Source organism: Oncorhynchus clarkii, chromosome 19 (assembly GCF_045791955.1).
Source record: "Oncorhynchus clarkii lewisi isolate Uvic-CL-2024 chromosome 19, UVic_Ocla_1.0, whole genome shotgun sequence".
NCBI lineage: Eukaryota > Metazoa > Chordata > Actinopteri > Salmoniformes > Salmonidae > Oncorhynchus > Oncorhynchus clarkii.
The window spans coordinates 9,500,221-9,526,763 of NC_092165.1; the positions used below are offsets into that span (position 1 = coordinate 9,500,221).

The 26,543-nt window shown below is 46.0% G+C and overlaps 1 protein-coding gene across 9 annotated transcripts in view; it reads right to left on the bottom strand.

Moving 5' to 3' along the window:
* The window catches only part of LOC139374697 (type II inositol 3,4-bisphosphate 4-phosphatase-like), a 252,978-nt gene that overhangs the window by 27,514 nt on the left and 198,921 nt on the right, over nucleotides 1–26,543 (bottom strand). For 5 of the 9 annotated variants that reach the window (XM_071115774.1, XM_071115768.1, XM_071115771.1 and 2 more), the window contains 6 exons: nucleotides 24,776–24,880; nucleotides 24,457–24,501; nucleotides 21,756–21,864; nucleotides 14,068–14,251; nucleotides 6,201–6,554; nucleotides 4,260–4,407 (listed from right to left, as the gene is read on the bottom strand). In XM_071115774.1, coding sequence (XP_070971875.1) covers nucleotides 4,260–4,407; nucleotides 6,201–6,554; nucleotides 14,068–14,251; nucleotides 21,756–21,864; nucleotides 24,457–24,501; nucleotides 24,776–24,880 — 945 coding nt within the window. The remainder of the gene's footprint in view (nucleotides 1–4,259; nucleotides 4,408–6,200; nucleotides 6,555–14,067; nucleotides 14,252–21,755; nucleotides 21,865–24,456; nucleotides 24,502–24,775; nucleotides 24,881–26,543) is intronic. The other 4 variants (XM_071115775.1, XM_071115770.1, XM_071115776.1 and 1 more) reach the window with 1 other exon arrangement.

The following is a 26,543-nucleotide window of genomic DNA, read 5'->3' on the forward strand; positions in this document are numbered from 1 at the left end:
CGCACTGGGCTATGCAGGCGAACCGGGGACACCGTGCGCAAGGCTGGTGCCATGTAAGCCGGCCCAAGGAGACGCACTGGAGACCAGATGCGTAGAGCCGGCTTCATGGCACTTGGCTCGATGCCCACTCTAGCCCGGCCGATACGCGGAGCTGGAATGTACCGCACCGGGCTGTGCACCCGCACTGGGGACACCGTGCGCTCCACAGCATAACACGGTGCCTGCCCGGTCTCTCTAGCCCCCCGGTAACCACAGGAAGTTGGCTCAGGTCTCCTACCTGGCGTAGCCATACTCCCTGTTAGCCCCCCCCCAATAAATTTTTGGGGCTGACTCCCGGGCTTCCATCCACGACGCCGCGCTGCCTCCTCATACCAGCGCCTCTCCGCTTTCGCCGCCTCCCGTTCTTCCTTGGGGCGGCGATATTCTCCTGGCTGAGCCCAAGGTCCTTTACCGTCTAATTCGTCCTCCCATGTCCATACCTCTTCGCGCTGCTCCTGCTGCTGCTTTCTCCTTTGCCCATTACCACACCGCTTGGTCCTGTTGTGGTGGGTGATTCTGTAACGGTTCTCTTCTTGTGAAGTAAAGGCGGACCAAAGCGCAGCGTGGTGGTTGTTCATTGTATTTATTGACGACACTATACATGAACAAACTAACGAAAACCAAACAAGAAACGTGAGAACTCAAAACAGCCCTGTCTGGTGCAAACACAAAAACAGGAACAATCACCCACAAACAAACAGTGAAACCCAGGCTACCTAAGTATGATTCTCAATCAGAGACAACTAATGACACCTGCCTCTGATTGAGAACCATACTAGGCCGAAAACATAGAACTGCCCCAAAACATAGAAAAACAAACATAGACTGCCCACCCAACTCACGCCCTGACCATACTAAATAAATACAAAAACAAAGGAAATAGAGGTCAGAACGTGACAATCGATTCTTGTAGGCACACTTGCACAAAGTCAGGGATTTTGTAGGCATATAGTCTAAATGTATGATTAAACAATTATACCAAACAGGTGCTAATGATCATCAATTCAGTATGTAGATTGAAACACAATCATTAACTGAAACAGAATCAGCTGTGTAAGAGGAATACAACTGGGTGAGGAACAGTCAAACTCAACTACGGTAAGGTTGCTGAAGACAGTTTTCTGTCAAAAGTCATATACCATGGCAAGACTGAGCACAGCAACAAGACACAAGGTAGTTATACCGCATCAGCAAGGTCTCTCCCAAGCAGACATTAAGGCAGACAGGTCTCTTCCAGGCAGAAATGTCAAGGCAGACAGGGGTTTCCAGATGTCCAAGCTCTTTTGAAGAAGCACAAAGAAACGGGCAACGTTGAGGACCGTAGACTCAGTGGTCGGCCAAGGAAACTTACTGCAGCAGACAAAAGACACATCATGCTTACTTCCCTTCGCAAACGGAAGATGTTCAGCAGTGCCATCTGCTCAGAATTGGCAGAAAACAGTGGGACCATGGTACACCCATCGACTGTCCGGAGAAGTCTGGTCAGAAGTGGCCTTCATGGAAGACTTGCGGCCAAAAATCCATACCTCCGACGTGGAAACAAGGCCAAGTGACTCAACTATGCACAAAAACACAGGAACTGGGGTGCAGAAAAATGGCAACAGGTGCTCTGGACTGATGAGTCAAATATTTGGCTGTAACAGAAGGCAGTTTGTTAGCCGAAGGGCTGGAGAGCGGTACACGAATGAGTGTCTGCAGACAACAGTGAAGCATGGTGGAGGTTCCTTGCAAGTTTGTGGCTGCATTTCTGCAAATGGAGTTGGGATAATTTGGGATTTGGTCAGAATTAATGGTCTCCTCAATGCTGAGAAGTACAGGCAGATTCTTATCCATCATGAAATACCATCAGGGAGGCATCTGATTGCCCCCTATTCTGCAGCATGACAACGAACCCAAACATACAGCGAAAGTTATTAAGAACTATCTTCAGCGTAAAGAAGAACGAGGAGTCCTGGAAGTGATGGTATGGCCCCCACAGAGCCCTGATCTCAACATCATCGAGTCTGTCTGGGAATAAATGAAAAGAGAGAAGCACCTGAGGCTGCCTAAATCCACAGAAGAACTGTGGTTAGTTCTCCAAGATGTTTGGGCCAATCTACCTGCCGAGTTCTATCAAACTGTGTGCAAGTGAGGGCCTCCCGGGTGGAGTAGTGGTCTAAGGCACTGCATCGCAGTGCTAGCTGTGTCAACAGAGATTCTGGGTCTGAGCCCAGGTTCTGCCACAGTTGGCTGTGACCGGGAGGCTCATGGGGCGACACACAATTGGCCCAGCGTCGTCCGGGTTAGGCCGCTTTTTTTCTATAACAAAAGTAGTGTAGTGGGCCTTTACTAGTCCTGTATTAATGGACCGCCAATAAAGATGTCTTCAGCGCACCCACCCCCAAACTACTTCCCGTGGCTATGCCAGGAGGCCACCGCACTGTGATGTTGGGACAAGTGATGGTCAATAGGGGGCAGTGTTGTCCATGGATTATTTTTTTTTAAAGGAACTCGGCTGCCTATGTATTCTGCATGGGGGCGGGAAGTAGCCTGGCGGGTAGGCGTGTTTGGCCAGTAACCAAAAGGTTGCTGGATCGAATCCCGAAGCTGACAAGGTACAAATCTGTCGTTCTGTCCCTGATCAAGGCAGTTAACCCACTGTTCCCCAGGAGCCATGGATGTCGATTTAGGCAGCTCCCCGCACCCCTCTGATTCAGAGGAGACACATTTCAGTTGAATGCATTCAGTTGTACAACTGACTAGGTATCCCCCTTTCTTTCATGGCTCCAATGCTGTGACGAAGCCTACATGTGATGGTGTGAGGAACACCATTATGGAAAAACTTTTAATATCGTTTTTTCCACACTGACTGCTTATGTCAACAAAAGCCAGGAAAAGCTCATCAAATCTCTTTAATCACACACTCCCCCTCACCTTTCTTGCTCCCTTTTTCTCCCTCTCTTTCACTCACAAATTGAAAACAAGTACGCACACACACACACACACACATCTCCTCCACCCCCACACAAAGCAGATTTAAAAAAATCTTAGCACTCAACATCTGGGTTCCCCTTGCCAAACAAATCATGCCTCATCTCGTTTTGAAAACACACTATACACACATTCAACCCTTCCTTTTCCCACCGGTCCCTGTCAAAACAGACAAACTCCCACAATGCCTTGTCAATGGGAGTCTTGGCTGGACCAATCACAGCCCTCGGCCTGAACAGCGCCACAGAGAAAAAAAAACTAATTAATCTTCCCTTTCTCTTCAAACAGTTGAGGATGACCACTCCCTGTGTCTGTTCTCTACCTTAATAAAATGCTGTAGGTCCTGCTTACTCCCTGTGTCTGTTCTCTACCTTAATAAAATGCTGTAGGTCCTGCTTACTCCCTGTGTCTGTTCTCTACCTTAATAAAATGCTGCAGGTCCTGCTTACCTCTGTGAATGTTTGGACAAAGACGTGTCACTAGATCGGCTGCCATGCTCATACACACTAATGATTCACCAACATGCACACGCACACTATCCTGATACGGAAGCCAACACCTTCGCCCAGTCAGGCTTAAGCTTGCACCAATCTGCCAACCATTTGGCATTAGTAGAGACACGACACGCCCTCGTCTGAGCAGAGGCCTGAGAGAGGATTTGATTGGATGCAGGGGAGATAACGTCTGGGTGTGAATAACAAGAGGTCCTTGCTCCACTTCTCTGTGGTTATTTATGCACTCTCTCCTTCTTACCTTAATTCCAGAGGAGGCTGCTGAGGGGAGGAGGGCTCATAATAATGGCTGGAACGGAGCGAATAGAATGGCATCACGTGTGACGTATTTAGCTGTATTATCCGGTCATTACCACGAGCCCGTCCTCCCCGACTAAGGTGCCACCAACCTCCTGTGCTTCATTCTGTCAGTTCTGAGAGTCTGAGTGTGTGTGTGCAGATTTTGTGCAGACCAAATACTGGCTGTCGTGGGACGTGACTGCCACCCTATGGTGAGAAGGAGTTAAGACCGAGGACGAGAGCTTGTGCCATCTAGATCCAGGACTCTATGGAACTCTTTCTGGTTGGTATTGCAGGACTATATAACTGTATGTAGGTGATCTCAACATGGCAAGACAACACCAATAGATCTGGGACTAGGCTATAGGACATTGTTATGGATGTAGAGCCGTGTTTTTCTGTTAACTCTTACTTGAGTCACTCTTTGATATATGACACATTCAGCGGTGAAACTCTTACCAGGGTTGTGGGAGGTGATGACGTCAGCCAGGACTTGCTTAGGGATTGGTTGTTCCTGGTTGTTGTTGATTGGTTCCTGCTCCTGGAGCTTGTCCACCATGGCGATGACACAGTTGAGGCTCTTCGCCACGTCGGCCCACACCCTGTCCTAGAGGAGACAAACACAACATCAGCACCTGGCCTCTGTGTGTGAGTGTGTGTGTGTGTGTGTGTGTGAAAAGGAAAGATGTCAATTTTCATGTTTACTTTTATTTTATTTAACTAGGCAAGTCAGTTAAGACGTATTTACAATGACGGCCTAGGAACAGTGGGTTAACTGCCTTGCTCAGGGGCAGAACGACAGATTTTTATCTTGTCAGCTCGGGGATTCAATCTTGTAACCTTTCGTTTTCTAGTCCAACGCTCTAACCACTAGGCTACCTGCCACCCCATGTGATCTGTCTGGAAGACCAATCCACGTTCCACACCTGTCTGTTAGCGAACCACAATGTTCAAGGTACTATTTGATCCTAAAACATAGAATGTAATAAATAATATCAACCATGTTAAATATGGATGTATATCTCTGCCTTGGGCCACTACAGTGGGTTTGAGTATGATTGGACATTGGCTGTTCAAAGCCCTTATCACCAGATTTCTACTAGCCTTTAACTTTCATTGTCTCAAAATCAAATCGGTCACAGAAGCACTATGAAGAGTTTCTGTACTCTCAGGAAACTCAACCCGAGAGGTCACAGTATGTTTCCGATGGCAATTGCAGCCTGCTTGAAGAGATAACTCTCAAAGTGCTCTTCTACCTTGGAGCGGAAAGCCTCCAAACTCCTCTGTTTCGTATTGTCCTCATAATACCCACCTTTTTTAATTGATTTATTCACTTTCTGCCTGTTGGGGAAAGTAATTAGGCTTGCCAAGCATGGCTTAGTGTGTGTGTGTTGGAGTGCAGTTTGGATGTCCTTTGTCTCAGAGGTGAGTGTTTTTGAACTCTTCTCAAAGGCAGACAGTTGTTTGATGGCTGATTAGGAATTGTAGTGTGTGACTCCGGCTAAGTCCCTGCTGTTAGCTCTGGCTTCATTCCCCATCGTTTCTATTAGCACGCACGGCACGCGCACACACAGTTTCTTAAGACTTCTGTAACTGATACTAACATTTATTTATCATCAGATACAGCCAATTTTAGACTTGCACTGGCAAAGAGGGAGGGAGAGAGAGAGAGCGATAGAGAGAGAGACCGAGACAGAGAGTGAGAGAGCGATAGAGAGAGACAGAGAGAAAGACAAACAGAGAGAGTGAGTGAGCTTTGACTATGTACAGACTCAGTGAGCATAGCATTGCTATTGAGAAAGGCTGCCGTAGGCAGACATGGCTCTCAAGAGAAGACAGACTATGTGCACACTGCCCACACAATGATGTGGAAACTGAGCTGCACTTCCTAACCTCCTGCCAAATGTATGACAATATTAGAGACAAATATTTCCCTCAGATTAAAACAGACCCACAAAGAATTTGAAAACAAGTCCAATTTTGATGAACTATTGGGTGAAATACCAGTGTACCATGACAGCAGCAAGATTTGTTTACCTGTTGCCACAAGAAAAGGGCAACCAGTGAAGAACAAACACCATTGTAAATACAACCCATTTTTATATTTTGATTATTTTCCTTTTTGTACTTTAACTATTTGCACATTGTTACAACACTGTACATAATATGACATTTGAAATGTCTTTATTCTTCTGGAACGTCTTTGAGCGTAATGTTTACTGTTCATTTTTTTATTGTTTATTTCACTTGTTTTGGCAATGTTAACATGTTTCCCATGCCATTACAGCCCTTGAAATGAATTGAGAGAGAGGAAGAAGGGGGACAGAGATTGAGACCCACAGACAGACAGAGCAGAGCAGACACAGAGTGAGAGGATGGTATAGAAACAGCAGGACTTGCCCATTCCTCCTCGTCGTACTCCTTATGGCACGGTATGGAGTCCTGGCGCTTCAGAGGAGCCTGCCCGTCTTCTCTGATGGGAGCCGTCTGGGAGCCACCATCCACATTATTACACACCACCACAGGGCTGTCTGTAGCCGATGGCTGCCCAGGACTGTGGCCTGGGTTCTGGGGTGGACTCTGGCCTTGTTGACCCCTCTGGCTGGGACTAGGGTGGTCCTGGTGGCTGTGACCCTGGTGGCCTGGCAGGGTCTGGTTCTGGTTCTTCGTAACATAGCCGGGCTGTGCAGCGTGGAGGGCCAGCAAGGCGCTCTTCACCAGCTCGTCTTTGAGCGCATGCACAAACTGCTCCGTCTGCAAGAAATCAGAGGGAAGAGAGGGAGATTGAATGAGTGGGATGGGAGGGTGGTGAGGTAGGGAGAAATACAGACAGAGACAGAGCGAGAGAGAGAAAGAGAGGAAAGGAGAGAGCGAGATAAAGGGAGGCAGAATGAAAAAGAGAGAGAGGGTGAATGAGAGTGCCAGAGAACAGGGGAGAGGGAGAGGAGTTCATCAAAAACTGAGTGTCTGTGTGTGTGTGTGTGTGTGTGTGTGTGTGTGTGTGTGTGTGTGTGTGTGTGTGTGTGTGTGTGTGTGTGTGTGTGTGTGTGTGTGTGTGTGTGTGTGTGTGTGTGTGTGTTTAGCGGGCTAGTAAAATTAAGGAGTGATGGAAGATTAGCTTTCCTCCTCGCTAGCCTTCCCCATCGTGTTCGCCAGCGCCGGCGCCAGGCACCGGCAACAACGTCAACAACAAGAAACAATTCAATTACTCCTCGGTGAGCCCTCTCGCCTCCGAGGGGTAGCTACCTCCTTTGTTCTCAAATTCACAAGCTGCTGAATGCTGATGATCATCCAGAGCCAAGACGGCTCGTACCCCGGCACCACAGATAAGGGCTCTCAGGAATAATTGAGTTAGTATCGCAATAAGCAATTCTATTACCACAGCAAACCACATGCAGTCTAATATGACACATGAGCAGAGATCCTTTGAACAGGCGAACAAGAGAACCAATGAGAGATTGAACAAATGAATGCGGCATACGTTAGTAGACGAAACCCACCTGGAGCATCTCTCCCCGTGCTGCCACTAACCCCCTGACACATGACCCAGAGGGTAGAGAGGAATCTGTGCACCTCTCTGAGGTGAGAGAGGGTAGAGAGGAGTATGTGCACCTCTCTGAGGTGAGAGGGTAGAGAGGAATCTGTTTACCTCTCTGGGGTGAGAGCGAGGAATCTCTGAGGTGAGAGAGGGGTAGGTGGCACTTTGGATGTTGGAGGGCTTGTACGGAAACAGTGTGAGACTGGAGAATGGTGTCTTTAATTCACATTTACTTCAATTAGGAGAAAACTTTATCAACACGGATACTCGCACGCACAAAAATGCACACATGCACACACTTCCCCACAACCCAACCCCACACACTTCCCCACAATCCAACCCCACACACTTCCCCACAATCCAACCCCACACACTTCCCCACAATCCAACCCCACACACTTCCCCACAATCCAACCCCACACACTTCCCCACAATCCAACCCCACACACTTCCCCACAATCCAACCCCACACACTTCCCCACAATCCAACCCCACACACTTCCCCACAATCCAACCCCACACACTTCCCCACAATCCAACCCCACACACTTCCCCACAATCCAACCCCACACACTTCCCCACAATCCAACCCCACACACTTCCCCACAATCCAACCCCACACACTTCCAAACAATCCAACCCCACACACTTCCAAACAATCCAACCTCACACACAAATCAGTGAAGCAAAAAACCTCAATAGGATCAAACCTCCCACAAAAACCCAAAAGCAACTTAAAATGCCAAAATCCATATTCAAACAGATATGTGCTTATCTTCCACAACGTTAATTTGCAATCGATGGAAGACATTTGGTTTTCATTGGCTTCCACGTTCACTCACATTGACTCAGATAGTTGATATTCTAATAGACTAACTCACATTGACTCAGATAGTTTATATTCTAATAGACTAACTCACAATGACTCAGATAGTCTATTAGAATATCAACTATCTGAGTCATTGTGAGTTAGTCTATTAGAATATCAACTATCTGAGTCATTGTGAGTTAGTCTATTAGAATATCAACGTCCTGAGTCATTGTGAGTTAGTCTAATAGAATATCAACTAACTCACAATGACTCAGATAGTTGATAGTCTCCAGGTTTATTCTCTCTCTCAGTTGTTTGCATTTCGGGTAGATTTGAAAGTAGTGAACCATTCTTAGGGGAGGATTGTCTCTACTGTGCTGTGTGGTGCATTTGAAGGTGTTGCGTCTGACACAGAAAAACTCTCAGGGTCGGTTTCTCAGACAGCAAGTCCACTAAACACACGGTACAATATCAGATGAATGTGTGTTCTAATCTAGGACTTGGTTTAAACTGTCTCTGTTGAAAGAAAAACACATTTCAAATCGCTCGCTTTGTTATCTTATTCTACTTTTGCTCACCTCAATCTCAGGTGAGAACTTCACTTCACTCTGGTTCTCACCTTCACCTACTGTGGAGAACTAAGGACCGGAAATCCCCTGAGAGAAAGAAACATTGCGTTCTTCAATACATCTGTGATCTCAACTGAGGGAAAAGTGCAAGTCAGAGGTGAAATGCTTATGGTTGGAGGAGTGGTTTTTATGTGTGATACTGTATGTTTGATCTAAAGTAGATGAAAGAACTGCAAGAGGAGGAGTGGTTTTTATGTGTGATACTGAATCTTTGATCTAAAGTAGACGAAAAAACTGCAAGGCTATACGCTCACTGCTGATTTGAAGAGGATGAGAGGAGTTGTCTGTACTATACTGTATGATTAGGGTTATAAATCTACTGGTCATTTACCAAAGTTACTGGAATCTTCGCTGGCAATTAACAGGTCATCTTCGGTAACGCTGGCAATTAACAGGTCATCTTCGGTAACGCTGGCAATTAACAGGTAATCTTTGGTAACGCTGGCAATTAACAGGTCATCTTCGGTAAGGCTGGCAATTAACAGGTCGTCTACGGTAATGCTGGCAATTAACAGGTCGTCTACGGTAACGCTGGCAAAATAACAGGTCGTCTACGATAATGCTGGCAATTAACAGGTCATCTTTGGTAACGCTGGCAATTAACAGGTCATCTTCGGTAACGCTGGCAATTAACAGGTCATCTTCGGTAACGCTGGCAATTAACAGGTCATCTTCGGTAACGCTGGCAATTAACAGGTCATCTTCGGTAACGCTGGCAATTAACAGGTTGTCTACGGTAACGCTGGCAATTAACAGGTCGTCTACGGTAATGCTGGCAATTAACAGGTCGTCTACGGTAACGCTGGCAATTAACAGGTTGTCTACGGTGACCCTGGCTAACAGGTCGTCTACGCTAATGCTGGCAATTAACAGGTTATCCACGTAACGCTGGCAACTAACAGGTCGTCTACGGTAATGCTGGCAATTAACAGGTCGTCTACGGTAACGCTGGCAATTAACAGGTCGTCTACGATAATGCTGGCAATTAACAGGTCATCTTTGGTAACGCTGGCAATTAACAGGTCATCTTCGGTAACGCTGGCAATTAACAGGTCATCTTCGATAACGCTGGCAATTAACAGGTCATCTTCGGTAACGCTGGCAATTAACAGGTCATCTTCGGTAACGCTGGCAATTAACAGGTCATCTTCGGTAACGCTGGCAATTAACAGGTCGTCTACGGTAACGCTGGCAATTAACAGGTCGTCTACGGTAATGCTGGCAATTAACAGGTCGTCTACGGTAACGCTGGCAATTAACAGGTTGTCTACGGTGACCCTGGCTAACAGGTCGTCTACGCTAATGCTGGCAATTAACAGGTTATCCACGTAACGCTGGTAATTAACAGGTCATCTATGGTAACTCTGGTAATTAACAGGTCGTCTACGGTAACGCTGGTAATTAACAGGTAACTATGGAAATTAACAGGTAATCTATGGTAACTATGGAAATTAACAGGTCATCTATGGTAACTCTGCTAAGTTATACTTGAATAATAAAAAAGACTCATATAAAGTATAATTTATTTTTATCTGTGTCCATATTGTCCATGAGTTTCTAGTGGATGTGGATCAAGAGAAAATAGTCCAACTAATTAAAAAAAATCAACAATGGCATTCATTTTAATTAACTCTGCAACTCCTCCTACTATTGACTTTTTTCACAATTGCCACCAGTTTGGCACCGAAACATTTACAACAAAAACAAAATATATATATATCAATAATATTTCATGCTGAAACCCACACCAATGGAATTCACTAAGTTGATGGTTTATATTTAGGATAATGTTTTACATCTTTGTCATTATATAAATATTTTTTTTAAATCTTATTATTTTATATATGTTCACATGTGATAAGGCCACACAGAGGGCCAGAGATAATTACAGACACCTGCGATAATCTGAAGTACCTGTATAAAATTCTCCCAAAACCTTAAAAGCTACCAAAAGTCTGGTAGTTTACTGATACACTTTCCAGTAATATACCCTCCCTTTGCAAACCTACACTACCGGTCAAAAGCTTTAGAACACCTACTCATTCCAGGGTTTTTCTTTATTTTTCACCTGGGATCCTTTTCCAACAGTCTTGAAGGAGTTCCCACATATGCTGAGCACTTGTTGGCTGCTTTTCCCTCACTCTGCGGTCCGACTCATCGCAAACCATCTTCATTTGGATGAGGTCGGGGGATTGTGGAGGCCAGGTCATCTGATGCAGCACTCCATCACTCTCCTTCTTGGTAAAATAGCCCTTACACAGCCTGGAGGTGTGTTGGGTCATTGTCCTATTGAAAAACAAATGATATTCCCACTAAGCGCAAACCTGATGGGATGGCGTATCGCTGCAGAATGCTGTGGTAGCCATGCTGGTTAAGTGTGCCTTGAATTCTAAATAAATCACAGTGTCACTAGCAAAGCATCATCACACCACTTCCTCTATGCCTTGCGGTGGGAAATACACATGCGGAGATCATCCGTTCACCTACTCTGCGTCTCACAGCGGTTGGACTCCAGACCAAACTACAAATTTCCACCGGTCTAATGTCCACTGCTCATGTTTCCTGGCCCAGGCAAGTCTCTTCTTCTCATTGGTGTCCTTTAGTAGTAGGTTCTTTGTAGCATTTCAACAATGAAGGCCTGATTCAAACAGTCTCCTCTGAACAGTTGTTACTTGAACTCTGTGAAGCATTTATTTGGGCTGAGATTTCGGAGGCTGGTAACTCTAATGAACTTACCCTCAACAGCAGAGGTAACTCTGGGTCTTCCCCACTGTCGTTTCTCTTTGCTTATTTGAGCTGTTCTTGCCATAATATGGACGTGGTCTTTTACCAAATAGGGCTATCTTCTATATACCACCCCTACCTTGTCACAACACAACTGATTGGCTCAAACGCATTAAGAAGGAAAGAAATTCCACAAATGAACTTTTAAGAAAGCACACCTGTTAATTGAAATGCATTCCAGGTGACTATGCCATGAAGCTGGTTGAGAGAATGCCAAGAGTGTGCAAAGCTGTCAAGGCAAAGGGTGGCTATTTGAAGAATATGAAATAGATGTAGATTTCTTTAACACTTTTTTGGTTACTACATGATTCCATATGTGTTATTTCAAAGTTGTAATGTCTTCACTACTATTCTACAATGTAGAAAATAGTAAAAATAAAGAAAAACTCTGGAATGAGTAGGTGTTCTAAAACTTTTGACCAGTAGTGCATGTATGGTACTTCCTACTTTATTAAAGGAGAAACATGTACAGAGAAGAGAAAGATGTTGAATGGAAAGTTCTAGACATAGGCTGGGAGAAGTGTATGACCTTACAGGCACGCCTGGTAGGCATGCCGTATCCAATGTAATTTAACACAGGACGTTTTTCTGCCCAAATAAGGCAATCCTCTTATACTGTAATAATGCATAGAAGATAATAGTAATAGTATTCTGCGCTTTTGGATATAAGCATCAGTTCCCAGAAGGCAGGAAATGAATTGATGCATCGTTCTTTCACTGATCATCATCATCACCATCATCACCACCAATAGCAGCAGTAGCAGTAATAACACAGCATCTGAGAACCCGTAGATCGTTGTAGATCTTTTTTTTGTTTCATAGTGTGGGTTTTCTGTTTTAAACTCCCCACTATCCCTTTCCCTGAGGGGAGTTACAGCATCCACCCGGCCCAGTGACAACCCTCCTCCATAGCCTTGAATCAAAGCTGAAAATTGTGAAATAATCCGTTTGGATCTCAGGCTAACTTCTCCCCCCACTGCTCATCTCACTCCCAGACTCTCTGGAGGAGAAGTCTCTGTGTGAGACGCTGGCAGTGGGAGCTGTCCTTGGTGAGTAACGTGACTGTGGATCAAACCTCTCTGTGCTTTCATTAGGGCTCTGTCTGTCTCTCTCCCTCTCTCTCTCTCTCTCTCTCTCTCTCTCCCTCCCTCCCTCCCTCCCTCCCTATCGACTGAAACTCCACATCCATCTGTCTGGACAGTGGACACACACCAACCCAGGGAGCCAGCAAGGGTGAACTCAGCACTATAAGCAAATGTGCAAACACACATTCTATGACAGACTACTCATGCATATGACATGAACAACTATCCAACGGACAACCATCAATCAATCTCCCCATCCAACTATATTTTTCCCCTGTACACACCCTACCACAAGCTTCCCTCACTCCGCCCACCACCCACACACACCCAATAACCGAGACAGAGACACACAAAGTTTGAAGTTCCAATCAGAGGAGCAGGGCCGGTGCTGACCAGGCCGCCTGCGTGTCTAATCAAGGATGAGGGGAAGCGGTGACATAGAGAATGTACCAATGAAGCTGTCTGATTGGGCTCTACTCCACTGTGGCAAAAACAATCTCTCACTCACTCACTGCAGCAGATTGCAAATCTGACAGCACCAGATGTAATTCATAATTACACGGATAAAACACCAAGTGTCTTGTCCATAAAACTCTGTGCTCGTCGACTCGCAATTCACTTGAGTTGGCTTTGGCGTTTTAATGATGAGTTATGGACAGTGGGTATGACGAGAGGTGTGTGTGTGTTTGGGGTGTGTTTAACACTAGAGCTAGATGTCTTCACGGCAGATGTTTTGTAGTAGGTGACAGTACGCTTAAAATACACTTGCTGCAGCCAAATATATTCAACAAAATACAGTATAAACAATCATCTCTGAGGCAAAACACACGTTCACACTCAGAGTCACTGTAAAGGAGATTTCCTACAAATAGCTCCAGTTTTAATCCCCCTGGTAGCTCACCTTCCCGGCTTCACCTCCCAGGCTTCACCTTCCCGGCTTCACCTCCCAGGCTTCACCTCCCAGGCTTCACCTCCCAGGCTTCACCTACCAGGCTTCACCTACCAGGCTTCACCTTCCAGGCTTCACCTCCCAGGCTTCACCTACCAGGCTTCACCTTGCCTGATTACACATTAGCCCAGCAGGAGGGAAGAGCTCCAAAATGAGCTCCCCTGTGGTGCTACACACATCCAGATGGTGACATTCAGCCCAGCACCATTCCTGCACCCGGGGGGGCTACAGATCCAGACAAGTTAAGCATAGCACTTCTACCTGTACCTTTGAGCTCCATCGTGAGGGAAAGGAACATGGACAGAGGGGGTAGATTGTGGTGGTGGTTGGAGACCTGTGTGGCTAGAGATCCAGCCAGGGGCACTAAGCAGCACTCCCACCCCAGGCTTGGAGCTAAATGGTGGGGAAAGGAACAAGGAAAGAGCTGGTAGGTGGTGGTGGTTCTGATAGTTGTGGTAGAGGCCTACTCACCTTTCCAGCCAGGGTCTTGAGTGCCTCCCTCAGCCCAGACATGGAGTGCTGCTGGGCGGCCTGAAGCAGCTGGTCTGCCAGGCCCGAGATGAGAGGTTGGAGATGGCCCACACTGTGCAACACCTCCTGGGCCTTGGCTGTGTGCTCCGGGGAGTAGTAGATGCACTGGTATGCTGTACTGAAACTGGAGAGGTGATGGAGGGAGGGAGGGAGGGAGGGAGGGAGGGAGGGAGGGAGGGAGGGAGGGAGGGAGGGAGGGAGGGAGGGAGGGAGGGAGGGAGGGGAAAAGAAAAGGGTCAAGATTTTAGAGGACAGCAGTGTAGATAAAAACTGATACATTGTAAAAACATTGTAAAAACTCAGGTTTTACCATTTATTGCATGCGATTAAATTTGACTGTATGAATCCAGCTAGTTTCAGCAGTGCTAAACATTTTCAACTATTTTACATACTCAGAAGTTCACCATAGAACTATATTTGACTCTTCTAACTTGACCGGAGAGAGCGAGAAGTGAGAAACCAAGGAGATGGATCAATGATACTGTAGACAGAACCTGGGCCTGGGGGTTATTTAGATTAAATCAATGACCCACCCACAGAGTAACCAATGTCCAGGCATATTGCAAACCACCTGCAAGAACAGATTCATTCAGCTCATTCTGCCTCCAATCAATAGCCAACCCATGACAGGTTCCTATATGTCATTAGTAAGCAGAATGTATACATTCCACATACAATTATTTTGTCCATTTAGAACAGTGATGACTATGGATCGGTTTGTCGTCTAGATAACAGGGTAATCAAAAACAGTCCACTGGTAAACGTTTTCTAGTTGGATTCATTACCGCCACAATACAGTGTGTGGTATGGTCTGGATACAGTAAGTAAAATGTTGCTCTAGTTGCCTGAAACTGTATCATAGATCAATGCTTTCCAACGCTTCAATCTAAAACCACCTAATTAATATCTGCAGCCAGATGAAAATTATGAATAATTAATATTTTTTTTCATTTTTAGGGAAGCGTTTCACCCTCAGATGAAATGTTTTTGTCCGTTCATAGATTCAGGGCACATCAGTCCCAATCAAACGTTCACCTCAAGTAAAGTTTCAATGACTTTCATTGAGTTCTCCGCAGTGATTTCCTGCCATCAGACCAAGCGCGTGCGTTAACGAGGCAGCGATTTGAGGCAGTCAACCCTCCCAGCTCGTTTAGATTCAGCTCTGAACAGCCTGTATGTAGGCCAGACCCTGGAGCCAGATCCCAAGGCATAACTGACTGAAGACTGAAAGAGTGAATGTCTTGAGAACGAGAGAGCGAGTAGAAGAGTCCTGAAAGCAATATTTTATGACACATCCTCTACCTGCTTCATCAGTACAGTGCCAAAACCTGGGGACCTTTATTACTTCAGGTGTACTGGGGGCTAGCTAGCTGCTGCCAATGTAGCATCTGATTGGTTAGCGCTAACAAACCCTGGCCTTGTCATTACGGCTAATGAGTTCTCTGGAGATAGGCCACCCGCTGCAGCCCGTAGACAATCAGACTTCGGCCTCTTATAAGATCCAGTAGCATCTTATCCCATCTCTACAAAGTAGCCTATAGTCAATACTAGGGAAGTTACTAGGGAATACTAGGAAAAAAGCCAACATTTGTTTGAATGATAACTTACGTAAGTAATTTCGTTAAAACTTGGGCATTCTCTTTGAGTCGGAGTTCTTATTACCACATTATGCAGGAGGGTACAAATGGAAGAAGATCAATAAAACAGAATACCACCGGAAAAATGACATTGTCTAAGTGAGTGAGTGAGTGAGGCAGACAGAGACTCATGAGCTAATTCCAGCTGCATAACAACACTGTTGACTCATAAGTACAAATCCAGCCATTAGGTATCCTGTGCTGTGGATAATCAGTGTTTACACATGGTCCCTACCGCCTGATGCCACAGGAGAGCATTGACCTATATCGGAGCTGGTTATTGGAGGGAAACCATAAATTCCTCATCAGGATGTCCTGTCAGTCCAATAAGAAAGCTAGCTTCCACCAAAGCCAAGATGGCTGCCAACAAGCACAGTGAAGCGAACAGAAACCCTGCTTGTAAAGGGAAAATCTTGAAAATGGACACCCGACCTGGAATATCCTTGCTTACAATGGTGGAGGAATTTGTTGTTAGGTGTTTAATCAAGAAGCAAAGGATTTTGGTTGTGTTTCTTAGCGTCTACTGGCAATTTGCTGAGCCACAAGCTAGTTAGTTAAATGTAAAATACATGTTTGTATACGTGTTGTTACTCTGCAGATGATCTTATATATCCGGTAGGTTACATCTGAGAGAACCAGAACCCCCCAGGAGGGGGTGAGGGGGGGTCTTTATCGACCCAACTCTCCCCCAGACACAGCCTCCCTAGTGGGCTAGCTATCCCACACCTCGCTCTCCGCCCTGGAGCATCCACCCACCCACTCTAGACCGACCTATTAGGAGGACTTATCAAAACTAGCAAATAGTAAGCAGTCTAGCAAAACATCCTCCCTTGATGTTCCTAAACGATCAATGGGAATTGGTTATGACAGTAATGAGAGGGAGAGAGGGAAAGAGAAAAAGGAGGAGAAGAAGAAGAAGCAGCAGCCTCTCGTCTCTAATTAAGCCCGTGTCTCCGGCTCATGGCTAATTAATAGTGGGGAAGGAAATTAATGAAGAGCTTCCAGGCCTGCTGTTGACAGCCAGCAGGAGCAGAACACTGCATCGGAGGACGGCAGGACTGAGGCCCACAACTCCTCGGGCCAAAAAACACACTCTGTCATTGAGACAAAGACAGGCCTAGCACTGTAAGGCAACTGATCCTAGACCAGTCTGGTCACTGCCAAAGCCAGTCTGTCATAAGTGAGAGGACGGGATAGCAACTGATCATAGACCAGTCTGGTTACTGCCAAAGCCCACTCTGTCATTAGTGAGAGGACTGTATAGCAACTGATCCTAGACCAGTCTGGTTACTGCCAATGCCCACACTGTCATAAGTGAGAGGACTGGATAGCAACTGATCCTAGACCAGCGTGGACCTGACCAGACCAATGCTGTTGCCAAAACCCACTCCGTCATAGAGACAAGGCTGGAATGCAACTGATCGCAGACCAAATAATAGGGCCACTGTCAAAGTCCTCCTCCATCAAACAGACATACAACCTGCACCAGACTGATGCCAGAACAGCCTGTGTTTGAACAAGATTGTGTCCATTGGTTCCTCAGGTCTCGTTCCCCAAAGCCCAGTCTGTCGTAAGACAGTGCTGGATAGCAACTGATCTTAGAACTGTTTGTCAAATCAGACCAGGATCAACAGCCACTCTCTCACGGGACTAGGCACTGATTTCAGACCAGCCCTTACTGTAGATCTGACCAGGGCTACTGTCAAAACCCACACTATCATATAGGAGGACAGGAGCATAGTAATATGAAATGAAATGCACAGTTTCTTACATCTGACCAGGGCTACTGCCCTTCTCCATCACACAGACAGACAGCCTGATGCCAGAACAGCCTGTGTTTGAACAAGATAGTGTGAATCAGTTCACTACTGGTTCTAATACGCAACTTATTTTGCTCCTTTGCACCCCAGTATCTCTACTTGCACATCTATCCCTCCAGTGTTTCATTGATAAATTGTAATTATTTCACCGCTATGACCTATTTACTGCCTTACCTCCCTACTCTTCTCCATTTGCACACACTGTATAAACTTTTCTATTGTGTTATTGACTGTACGTTTGTTTATCCCATGTGTAACTCTGTGTTGTTGTTTTTGTCGCACTGCTTTGCTTTATCTTGGCCAGGTCACAGTTGTAAATGAGAACTTGTTCTCAACTAGCCTACCTGGTTAAATAAAATAAAAAAACTACCAAGGTCCTCTCTTTGAACCCAATAGGCATCTGTCTGTTTCAACTAACACCTGGGAATAACACACACACACACCCTATTTAGTTGGACAGAGTTCTGCAAGTGAAGTTACACCTTGACATCAGGGGACTCTATTAGGTGTATGTACTGTAGCCTGAACCAAACTGTCCCTGCTGTGACTGCTGCTCTCCTCCACACCCCAAAATGACCGTTAGGCAGTGTTGCCTGAGCAGACGGCGGCCCCACAACAATAAAGGTCAGATACTCGGCAGTGCGAACAGCGAAGGAGCAACACAGCACAGCACAGCCTGCACGCACACACACACACACACACACACACACACACACACACACACACACACACACTACACCTGACCTCATAAGCTGGCGCAGCCCTCATGCTGGGGCCCAGTGCATGTACACAGAAGCACACACACACACACACACACACACACACACACACACACACACACACACACACACACACACACACACACACACACACACACACACACACACACACACACACACACACACACACACACACACACACACACACACACAATTGGAGAGAGCGAGAACGAGAGAGCGAGAGAGTACTGTATAAAAACAAGAAGTGCTTCAACTTTAGCCCAGCAGTGTTCCCCCTTACAGATCCTGATGATGCACATTAAATAAACCTGGGCTCCAGCCAAAGTAAGCGTCTCTTATCACTGTACAAAAAGCTGAGTGATTCAAAGGAGGGGCTTGTTAAAGAAAGATTAGTCTGCAACGTCTACAGGGTTCAATTAAAAAGAAGAAAAAAAAGAAAATCGTTGACTTTTCAAACAGCCATTTGGGTGGAAGGCATTAATGAAAGCTAAATGCACCTGCCCTGTATGTAAATAGCTTTGTAGGATACTGATGGGGCCCGAAGTGCAGCTGTTAATTTTACTTCCTTTCAAGGCCCCATACTAAGAAGATACCACTGGCTCTGGCTGTTGCTCCCATCCCGCTCTCTCTCCCTCTCCCCATCTCTCACCCTCTCTCGCATCCCTCTCTTTTGCACACTCCTCTTCTATCCCCGCATCCTTCCCTACCCACTCTCTCTCTTCACCATCTCTCCCGTCTCCACCCCTCCCTTCTCCCTCCCCTCCCTCTCCGCTCTCCCCTCCGCTCTCCCCTCCGCTCCGCTCTCCCCTCCCTCTCCGCTCTCCCCTCTTCTCTCCGCTCTCCCCTCCTCTCTCCTCTCCCCTCTCCATCCATCCCTGCACTCTCCTCTCCCCCCTCCCTCTCCCCTCTCTCGACTCCCCCTTCCCCTCCTCTAGGTGCCCGAGATGAATGGCTCTTTTTTTGCCCTCCTGGTTCCATCTCCAGGTTTTTCATTTTTCCTTTCCTCCCTTTGATTCATTTATATGTCATTGAACAGTCAAGTCTCACATCTAGACTAGTGTTCCCTTTAATCAAAGACGAATACAAAAGGCTGTTGTTCAAAGGCAGGGTGTCTGTCTGTGTGTGTCTACAGATTAGGTCTAACCTCGCTATCTATTTTCATAACATGACTTCATTTCAAAACACTGAACACGGTCTTCAACAGCACATTGAAGAGCACCTCTTGGCAGATACGCTCGAGTCAAAATAAAAGTGTCCTGGGCCTCCCGGGTGGAGCAGTGGTTAAGGGTGCTATACTGCAGCGCCAGCTGTGCCACCAGAGACTCTGGGTTCGCGCCCAGGCTCACCGGGAGGTCCGTGGGGCGACGCACAATTGGCCTAGCGTCGTCCGGGTTAGGGAGGGCTTGGCCGGTAGGGATATCCTTGTCTCATCACGCACCAGCGACTCCTGTGGTGGGCCGGGCGCAGTGCGCGCTAACCAAGGTGGCGCTGTGTTAAGAAACAGTGCGGCTTGGTTGGGTTGTGTATCGGAGGACGCATGACTTTCAACCGTCTCTCCCGAGCCCGTACGGGAGTTGTAGCGATGAGACAAGATAGTAGCTACTAAACAATTGGACACCACAAAATTGTGGAGAAAAAGGGGTAAAATGTAAAATAATAATTAAAATAAAAAAATAAAAGTGTCCACCGTGGCATAACATTAAATCACGGAAATTGATTTTCCCCCATTGAAAGAAAACATGCAACTCCATTAAAATGCCAATGAAGCAAATCCAAGAGGAGCATGAAATCCCATTTTAGGGAAATGACTGACAAATGACTGGATTCCGGGTCAGACATGAGACGGGGCTTGTCCCCCCTAACCGTTCCTCGGTTAGCTAGGCGGAAAATTGAAAAATATAAGCTACAGTTAGCTAAGAGACAAAAAAAGTATCCCTGGGTACTCCTTCCTTGCCCAGTCTAATCTCTCTTTCAAAGCAATTGATTTTACTTCAGTGGACTCTCTTCGTCCCAAAATATGCTAACTCTTATCGTAGTGTTTGCTAGCAGATAAGCGTTGACTACTGGGCAAATTCGCTTGTGCAGTTCATAAAAAAATGCTCTAACTTATTTTTCTTCAAACTTCTTTTCTCTCGGTTTCATTCTTTCTTTCTCTCTCTTTCTTTCTTTCTCTTTCTCCTCTTCTTTGTTGAGCTCTAAACTCAGTGTAACTAATTGGCTCTGACATGGTCCATAATGACTCGGCACTCGACAGAGAAGCTTTGGGGAAAATCACTTCTCATTTCCTCAGGCATCACTCAAGTGGGCACATGTTGAACCCATGACAACCCCCCTCCATCTTACAGCATGGGAAGGGCAAACGTCGACAAGATACAAAACGCTGATCTCAGATCGGAGGACATTAAGGCGGCCATCTTGATTAACGACCCCAGGGCCAAGCTGTATTCTTAAAACGTCTCAGAGTGGGAGTGCTGATCTAGGATCAGTTTAGCATTTGACATAATATCGAATTTGATGAAATGGACGAGGGAGGGCCTGATCCTAGATCAGCACTTCTTACTATGAGACGCTTTATGAATAGCTATGGGGGATGGTGGTTGGGACTGTTACTGTACTGTCACTGTTCTCAGTTCACCTACATCACTATATTACCCCCATCGGGGTGTTTGTCAGGCCTGTGACGGCCCCACTCAATGAGAACATACCAATTAGACATGTCTTCTCCGTCAGAGAGAGAGACTCTACATCATGCACACAGCCACAGCCCGCGATGGGCGCTAGGTAATTGAATCAAACAGACACAATTCAATCACAGTCTCTCGGAGTGTCAATAAGGACGACTCAGGGTTATTGCGAAGGGACCTGGAAGATCCAAAATGGCCACCGCACAGAGAGAGAAGCCGGTGAGTAAATACAAAAAGCCTGAGTCAGTCAACAGTCTCATCGGCATTAGGGCCTACGCCCCTCCAGTCAAATATAGCCGTCAGTGGCAAACAGAGCAGATCCCAATTGAGTCAAACCTCCCAGCTCAGCTGTCACTAACAGTACTGCGTAGCCTAGCCCTACTTGCACAAATCAAATCCTGATGTCAGGACCAAATGAATCTGTCACTACCAATGCTGGCCCTGCTACATTCACCTGTCGTTAGCAGAACAAGCCTCACATGAAATCCAGTCAGAGACAGACTTACATCCATCCTTCTCTGTTAGTATCCTATACCTCTCCACCTTAAAGTGGGCCAATCCAAAATGGCACCCTATACCCAGGCCAAAAGTAGTGCACTGTACTATACATGGAATATGGTGCCTTTTTGGACAAAGACACTTGAATGCTTTATTTAACCAGGAGGGTTGCATTTGAGTATTAATCTATTTTCCAAGGCAGCCCTGTCTCTGCTGCATGGTATGTGTTGTATAATGAGGCTGTCTCACCTCTTCTTCTCTGCCTCATGTCTGCTCAGTAGTCGCTGCAGCCCTCCGCCCTTAAAGCCCTGGAAGTGGGCCGCTGGTGCCCCCACCGTGATCACGTCATAGAATGCATCTGGGGAGGCAAGAAGGTGTCCCGCCTGGGGTTAGCGGGAACTGTGTTGTACTGTACAATACACCAAGTAGAGAGGAAGGGGTGGGAACATGAAGAGGGGGGGGGGTCAAGAAGGAGGGGAGGGTTTGAGAAAAAGACAAACATGAGACTTATATCAACTTTCTTTCCTCAGAAGGTAGGTGTGTGTGTGTGTGTGTGTGTGTGTGTGTGTGTGTGTGTGTGTGTGTGTGTGTGTGTGTGTGTGTGTGTGTGTGTGTGTGTGTGTGTGTGTGTGTGTGTGTGTGTGTGTGTGTGTGTGTGTGTGTGTGCGTGCGTGCGTGCGTGAATCCTCCATTGTGGTGGTTTAGTGCGGTGGAGGACATCTAACGAACGGCCTCTGGGACGGCAGACCAGCCAGCCGCCACAGAAAGTCCTGTTTGAGAAGTCCCGTTGACAGCATTACTGACAGAGCTGCTCTGAATGCGAAGGTTGGGAAGGGTATTGGTTGGCACTCGCCCCACGCTTCCGTCTTAATGATCCCATGGTCGCCGACATGGCCCCCATTGTCCCCCATTGTCCCCCACCTCTCCCTGCTCAGCCCCTGGGTTCTCAAACTTCCCAGCTCCCCTTAATTGGCTACTGCCTCACAACATACAGCGACACAATGAAATACAATGGTGAGCCGACAACATCAGTCACACGGGCCAATTTGCTCTAGCTGATTTCCTAGTGTGTGTCCCCTCCGCCCCCATAAATCGACTGTCTTTCTCTCCCTGGGAGGAGAAATTATTGCGGGCCGGTGAGATACATTTGAATAATTCATACTTAAACAGGACATGGGAATGGGTTAAGGGAGATAAAATGTCCCTTTTACATAGCCCAAATGGAGTTTATAACACTGTTTCCTTTCTCTGCAATTATTGAGAGGCTGAGGAACAAGGTGCTAATATCTTGCAATCAATGGCTTGGCATTAAGTAGAGTTAGACCAAGCATTTATGCTATGACTATTGTGAATAACATTTACCATTAAACATTTCACCAAATAATAATTCAAGGAAAATTACTCAAAAATGTGAGGACTGTGGTTCGTATCCATTTAAAAGTAATGACATTTATTACAGTTACGCAATAAGAATGCAATTTGCAAATGACACACACCAGAAATCTTCACGATTAAAAGGATACAAAATATCCGTTTAACAATAAGTCTTAACAGCATAGAATATTCACCACGACAGTACCAACATATATCAGGTTAACCAATGACTCCATGATCGAAGTTAAAACTCAACTTTTATTCTTCCAAGAGCGCCAATTCCCTGTATCTCCTATTGTCTAATTAACTTCACTTTGATGGCCCAAAACAGTACAACAAAGACATGAAAACCCACACATTCTCGGATCTAATCACCACACCTCAACACCGTATGATAAGAGCACACCTGTGTTGCTCTTCTTTGAACTATCTGCCGTCCGACGAACAGAACGACAGTTTCTCTGTAGCAATAAATCCATACGCTGACGACTGAAACATGTAGCTCTTCCTGAACTCTTGAAACAATCCAAACATGAATTTCGTCGATTCAAGTCTCATCTGTCTTTACACCTCTCCTGGCTTCAGTGACCCTAGGACATCTGTGGGAATGTCTCTTCCTCGAGATGGCCACAGATGTGATCGCCCCTAGATGGTCTGTCGTTCAAACAATGCCGTAAATGGTAACTGAGTCATCATACTGTGCTCCCACGCCAGCCAGTCGCTAGTATCGTCACCTTCTCTCATTCACTCACTACATGATCAATAGTGGAACGCAAATCCAAATGCAAAAGCTATGCATGGTTTGGTTTGGTTTGGTTTGGGAGGAAAGAAAGACCAAACTAGAGGAAATACGACTATAATTCCTGACAAGCACAGAAAACTAGGTGACTAATAGAAAGGACGTTGATGTCATTTACATGGATGGACAAAGTCAAATCGTTTTTCACCCCAAAGGAAACAACTGCCTAAGGGAGTGACCAGACTAGACTCTGTGGAAGCCATTTTATCAACAAACAATGCATCACCATGTGTTTCAAGAGCTATTGTGTCTTCTGGAAACTTGGCAACAGAGACCAAGCTGAACTGAACCAGGAACGATCTCTTTCAACACATTCTCCCTCTTTCTCAAGGGTGGTAGACTTCTGACTAACCCTTCTTTTTGACCAGTCAGTCAGTGGTCGTGGTTTTCGCTAACAGCTCCATTCGCCTTATTCTCCTTATTGTATGTCCCTGATGTGCTGAGTAGTCGAGATCTGTGTCAAGGCTTGTCTAGCCTTCAACTTTACAATCAATCAAATGCCGAGACAACTCGAAACTGAGGAACATTCCCCAAGAGCTAGCACGTTTGCAGTTACTGAGCGCATCCCAGAGCTAGCGTGTAGAAGCGTGTCAGCGGCCATAATGCATCTTGACAAGTCTAGGGCTGAACTAGAGAGGTGAGTATTGGGGTTGGTTGTAGAGGGAGATGGAAGCTCTAAGGCAGGCTATTCTGTGTATTCCCTCTCAGGGCCAAACGCGTAGGGCTTCGTTAGACCATTGTCTGTCGGTCGGTCTGTCTGTCAGGGTTAATGTGCACCTGTCAGCACCCCAGATGCCTCTGATCCGTGCCTTGTGCGCCCTCCTGACAAGAGAAGAAGTAGAGCAAAGGACGTGAACTCTTGAACTGCAGCGGCTGTAGGTGACGTTCAAGACCCCAGTGCTCATTCCCAGCAGCTGGAAAACCCTCGTGAAGATGTAATAGTCAGGGTTATATTCATTAGGGCACACCATAACCCTGAAAACTAAAATGTACATTTCTTATTGGACAAGTCCAGCTAGTCCTTCCCTGTTTGAATCCGTTTTTGGTGCCTAATGAATACAACCCGTATGCTTTATAGGTCCATTTGGACACACACCTGTTTGTCTGGGACACGTCACCCTCATCCTCTGGGTGTGCAGGTTGATAGGGATGAACTCTAGATACCTCTGGGCCTTGCTGCAGCTCGGCTTGAACGACGGACCTGGAAAAGATAGCGAAGAAAAGATGTGTCAGTATTGGACACATTACAAGCCATTAAGATACTTATACCTGAAAGAGGCTTTCCACGTCAGGCAAAAGGCCTCATAGTAGAGCCCAGTGACACCCAGCACTCCTTCCCATCTGGTCTTGCAACGCTTAGTGGTCTCTCTCAAATCCACACTATTAGCTCAGCTTTAAAGCGCCACTGCATCAAATTCAGCATCTTCATCTTCAGTGTCATAGATTACAAGATCATGTTATCAAACTCATAGACCAAACACAGAAGCCTATCGGCTGCATGCCACCAATCCTTAAGGAGTCACACCCTTGAGTACAGAACTGTTTCATCTGGACACAGGAGTGTATTCATTACGCCGATTCTGTTGCAAAGCTTTTCTTAAACGGACGCAAACGGAACTAAATGGGGAAGGACTCTGGCTGAGCTTGTAGCTCCAGTTATGACCCTCACATGTCAGCACAGACAGAAATGCATACCTTTTAAAAATACAGCTATTACAAACCTGCAAACACCTATATCTTCTAATGGACACGTTACGCATAGCTACTGTAAAATCACTTTAAAGCCTGGATTTACCTTCCAATGCAAGATACTTAGAAATATATATCACAGATACCAGAGACTTCTCCGCATTTCAAAACCAGCTCAATTTCAGATCAGGCCTTCCAATGCATCCACTAATGTACAATGTAATCCTCTAAGCATAGGATTTGATCCTCTTTTGCACCACTTGCTTTGTACCAAACTTCCAATTAAAACGGTACTCCCAAAAGATAAAGCACAGGCTTATGCTGAAGATGAAAAACACTATCTGACGCTCCACGCCAGTAGCGTAAATCCTAAATATGTAAATAGAGTAGGAAAACTTTCTTTGAAATAGGGCTAAGCTTTTAAGAACAGTCAAACAACGCAGGCTATCTGACATTCTGCGGTGTTTGCTGAAGGAGAGGGTATTTGTGTGAGTCGAGATAAAGGTAGGGTAAAAACAGGTACACACACACATACACGCACACACGAGGGAAAATCGTATTCTCCTCAAACAAACATTTGAAGTTCTCTTCCAAATTAGTTCCACATCAAAAATGTTTAATTGGGTTTTCTCTCGATTCGATCAGAACTCTGTGTTTCCAGCTTTGAGAAATTCCACGCAACTCAAACAATCAATCAGACATCCAAACATGGGGGAAAAAAACATGTTGATGTGTCTGCATAAGGACTGGGTGCATATACCCTTGTCCTGTGTATTCCATTTGAGCAGAGAGGTCTATACATCCCATTCGTCAACGTAATGTTGGAATCCCAATTTAGACAAATGTCCTTTCAGCCAAGACTATAATAAACTGTTCCAAGTAGATGTTTGCGGTGCTAATTCCAAATATGTATCCACAGGGAAAAGCACACGCAGGATACCAAAGTTATATGCTCAGTAATGTTATTTATTTAGATATCCTGCTTGTGCTTTTCCCTGTGGATATATATTTGACATCCCATTTCCCCATCCCACCCAGCGTTAGGAGGACCCAGTGAGCGTTCGCACGTGCAGGAGTCAGTGTGCTGTCGAGGACACCACACGTGTCCCCACTACCACCCATGAAACATTTAACTGCTCTTCCAGTTGGCTACACTTACAACATGCTAGCCTGAT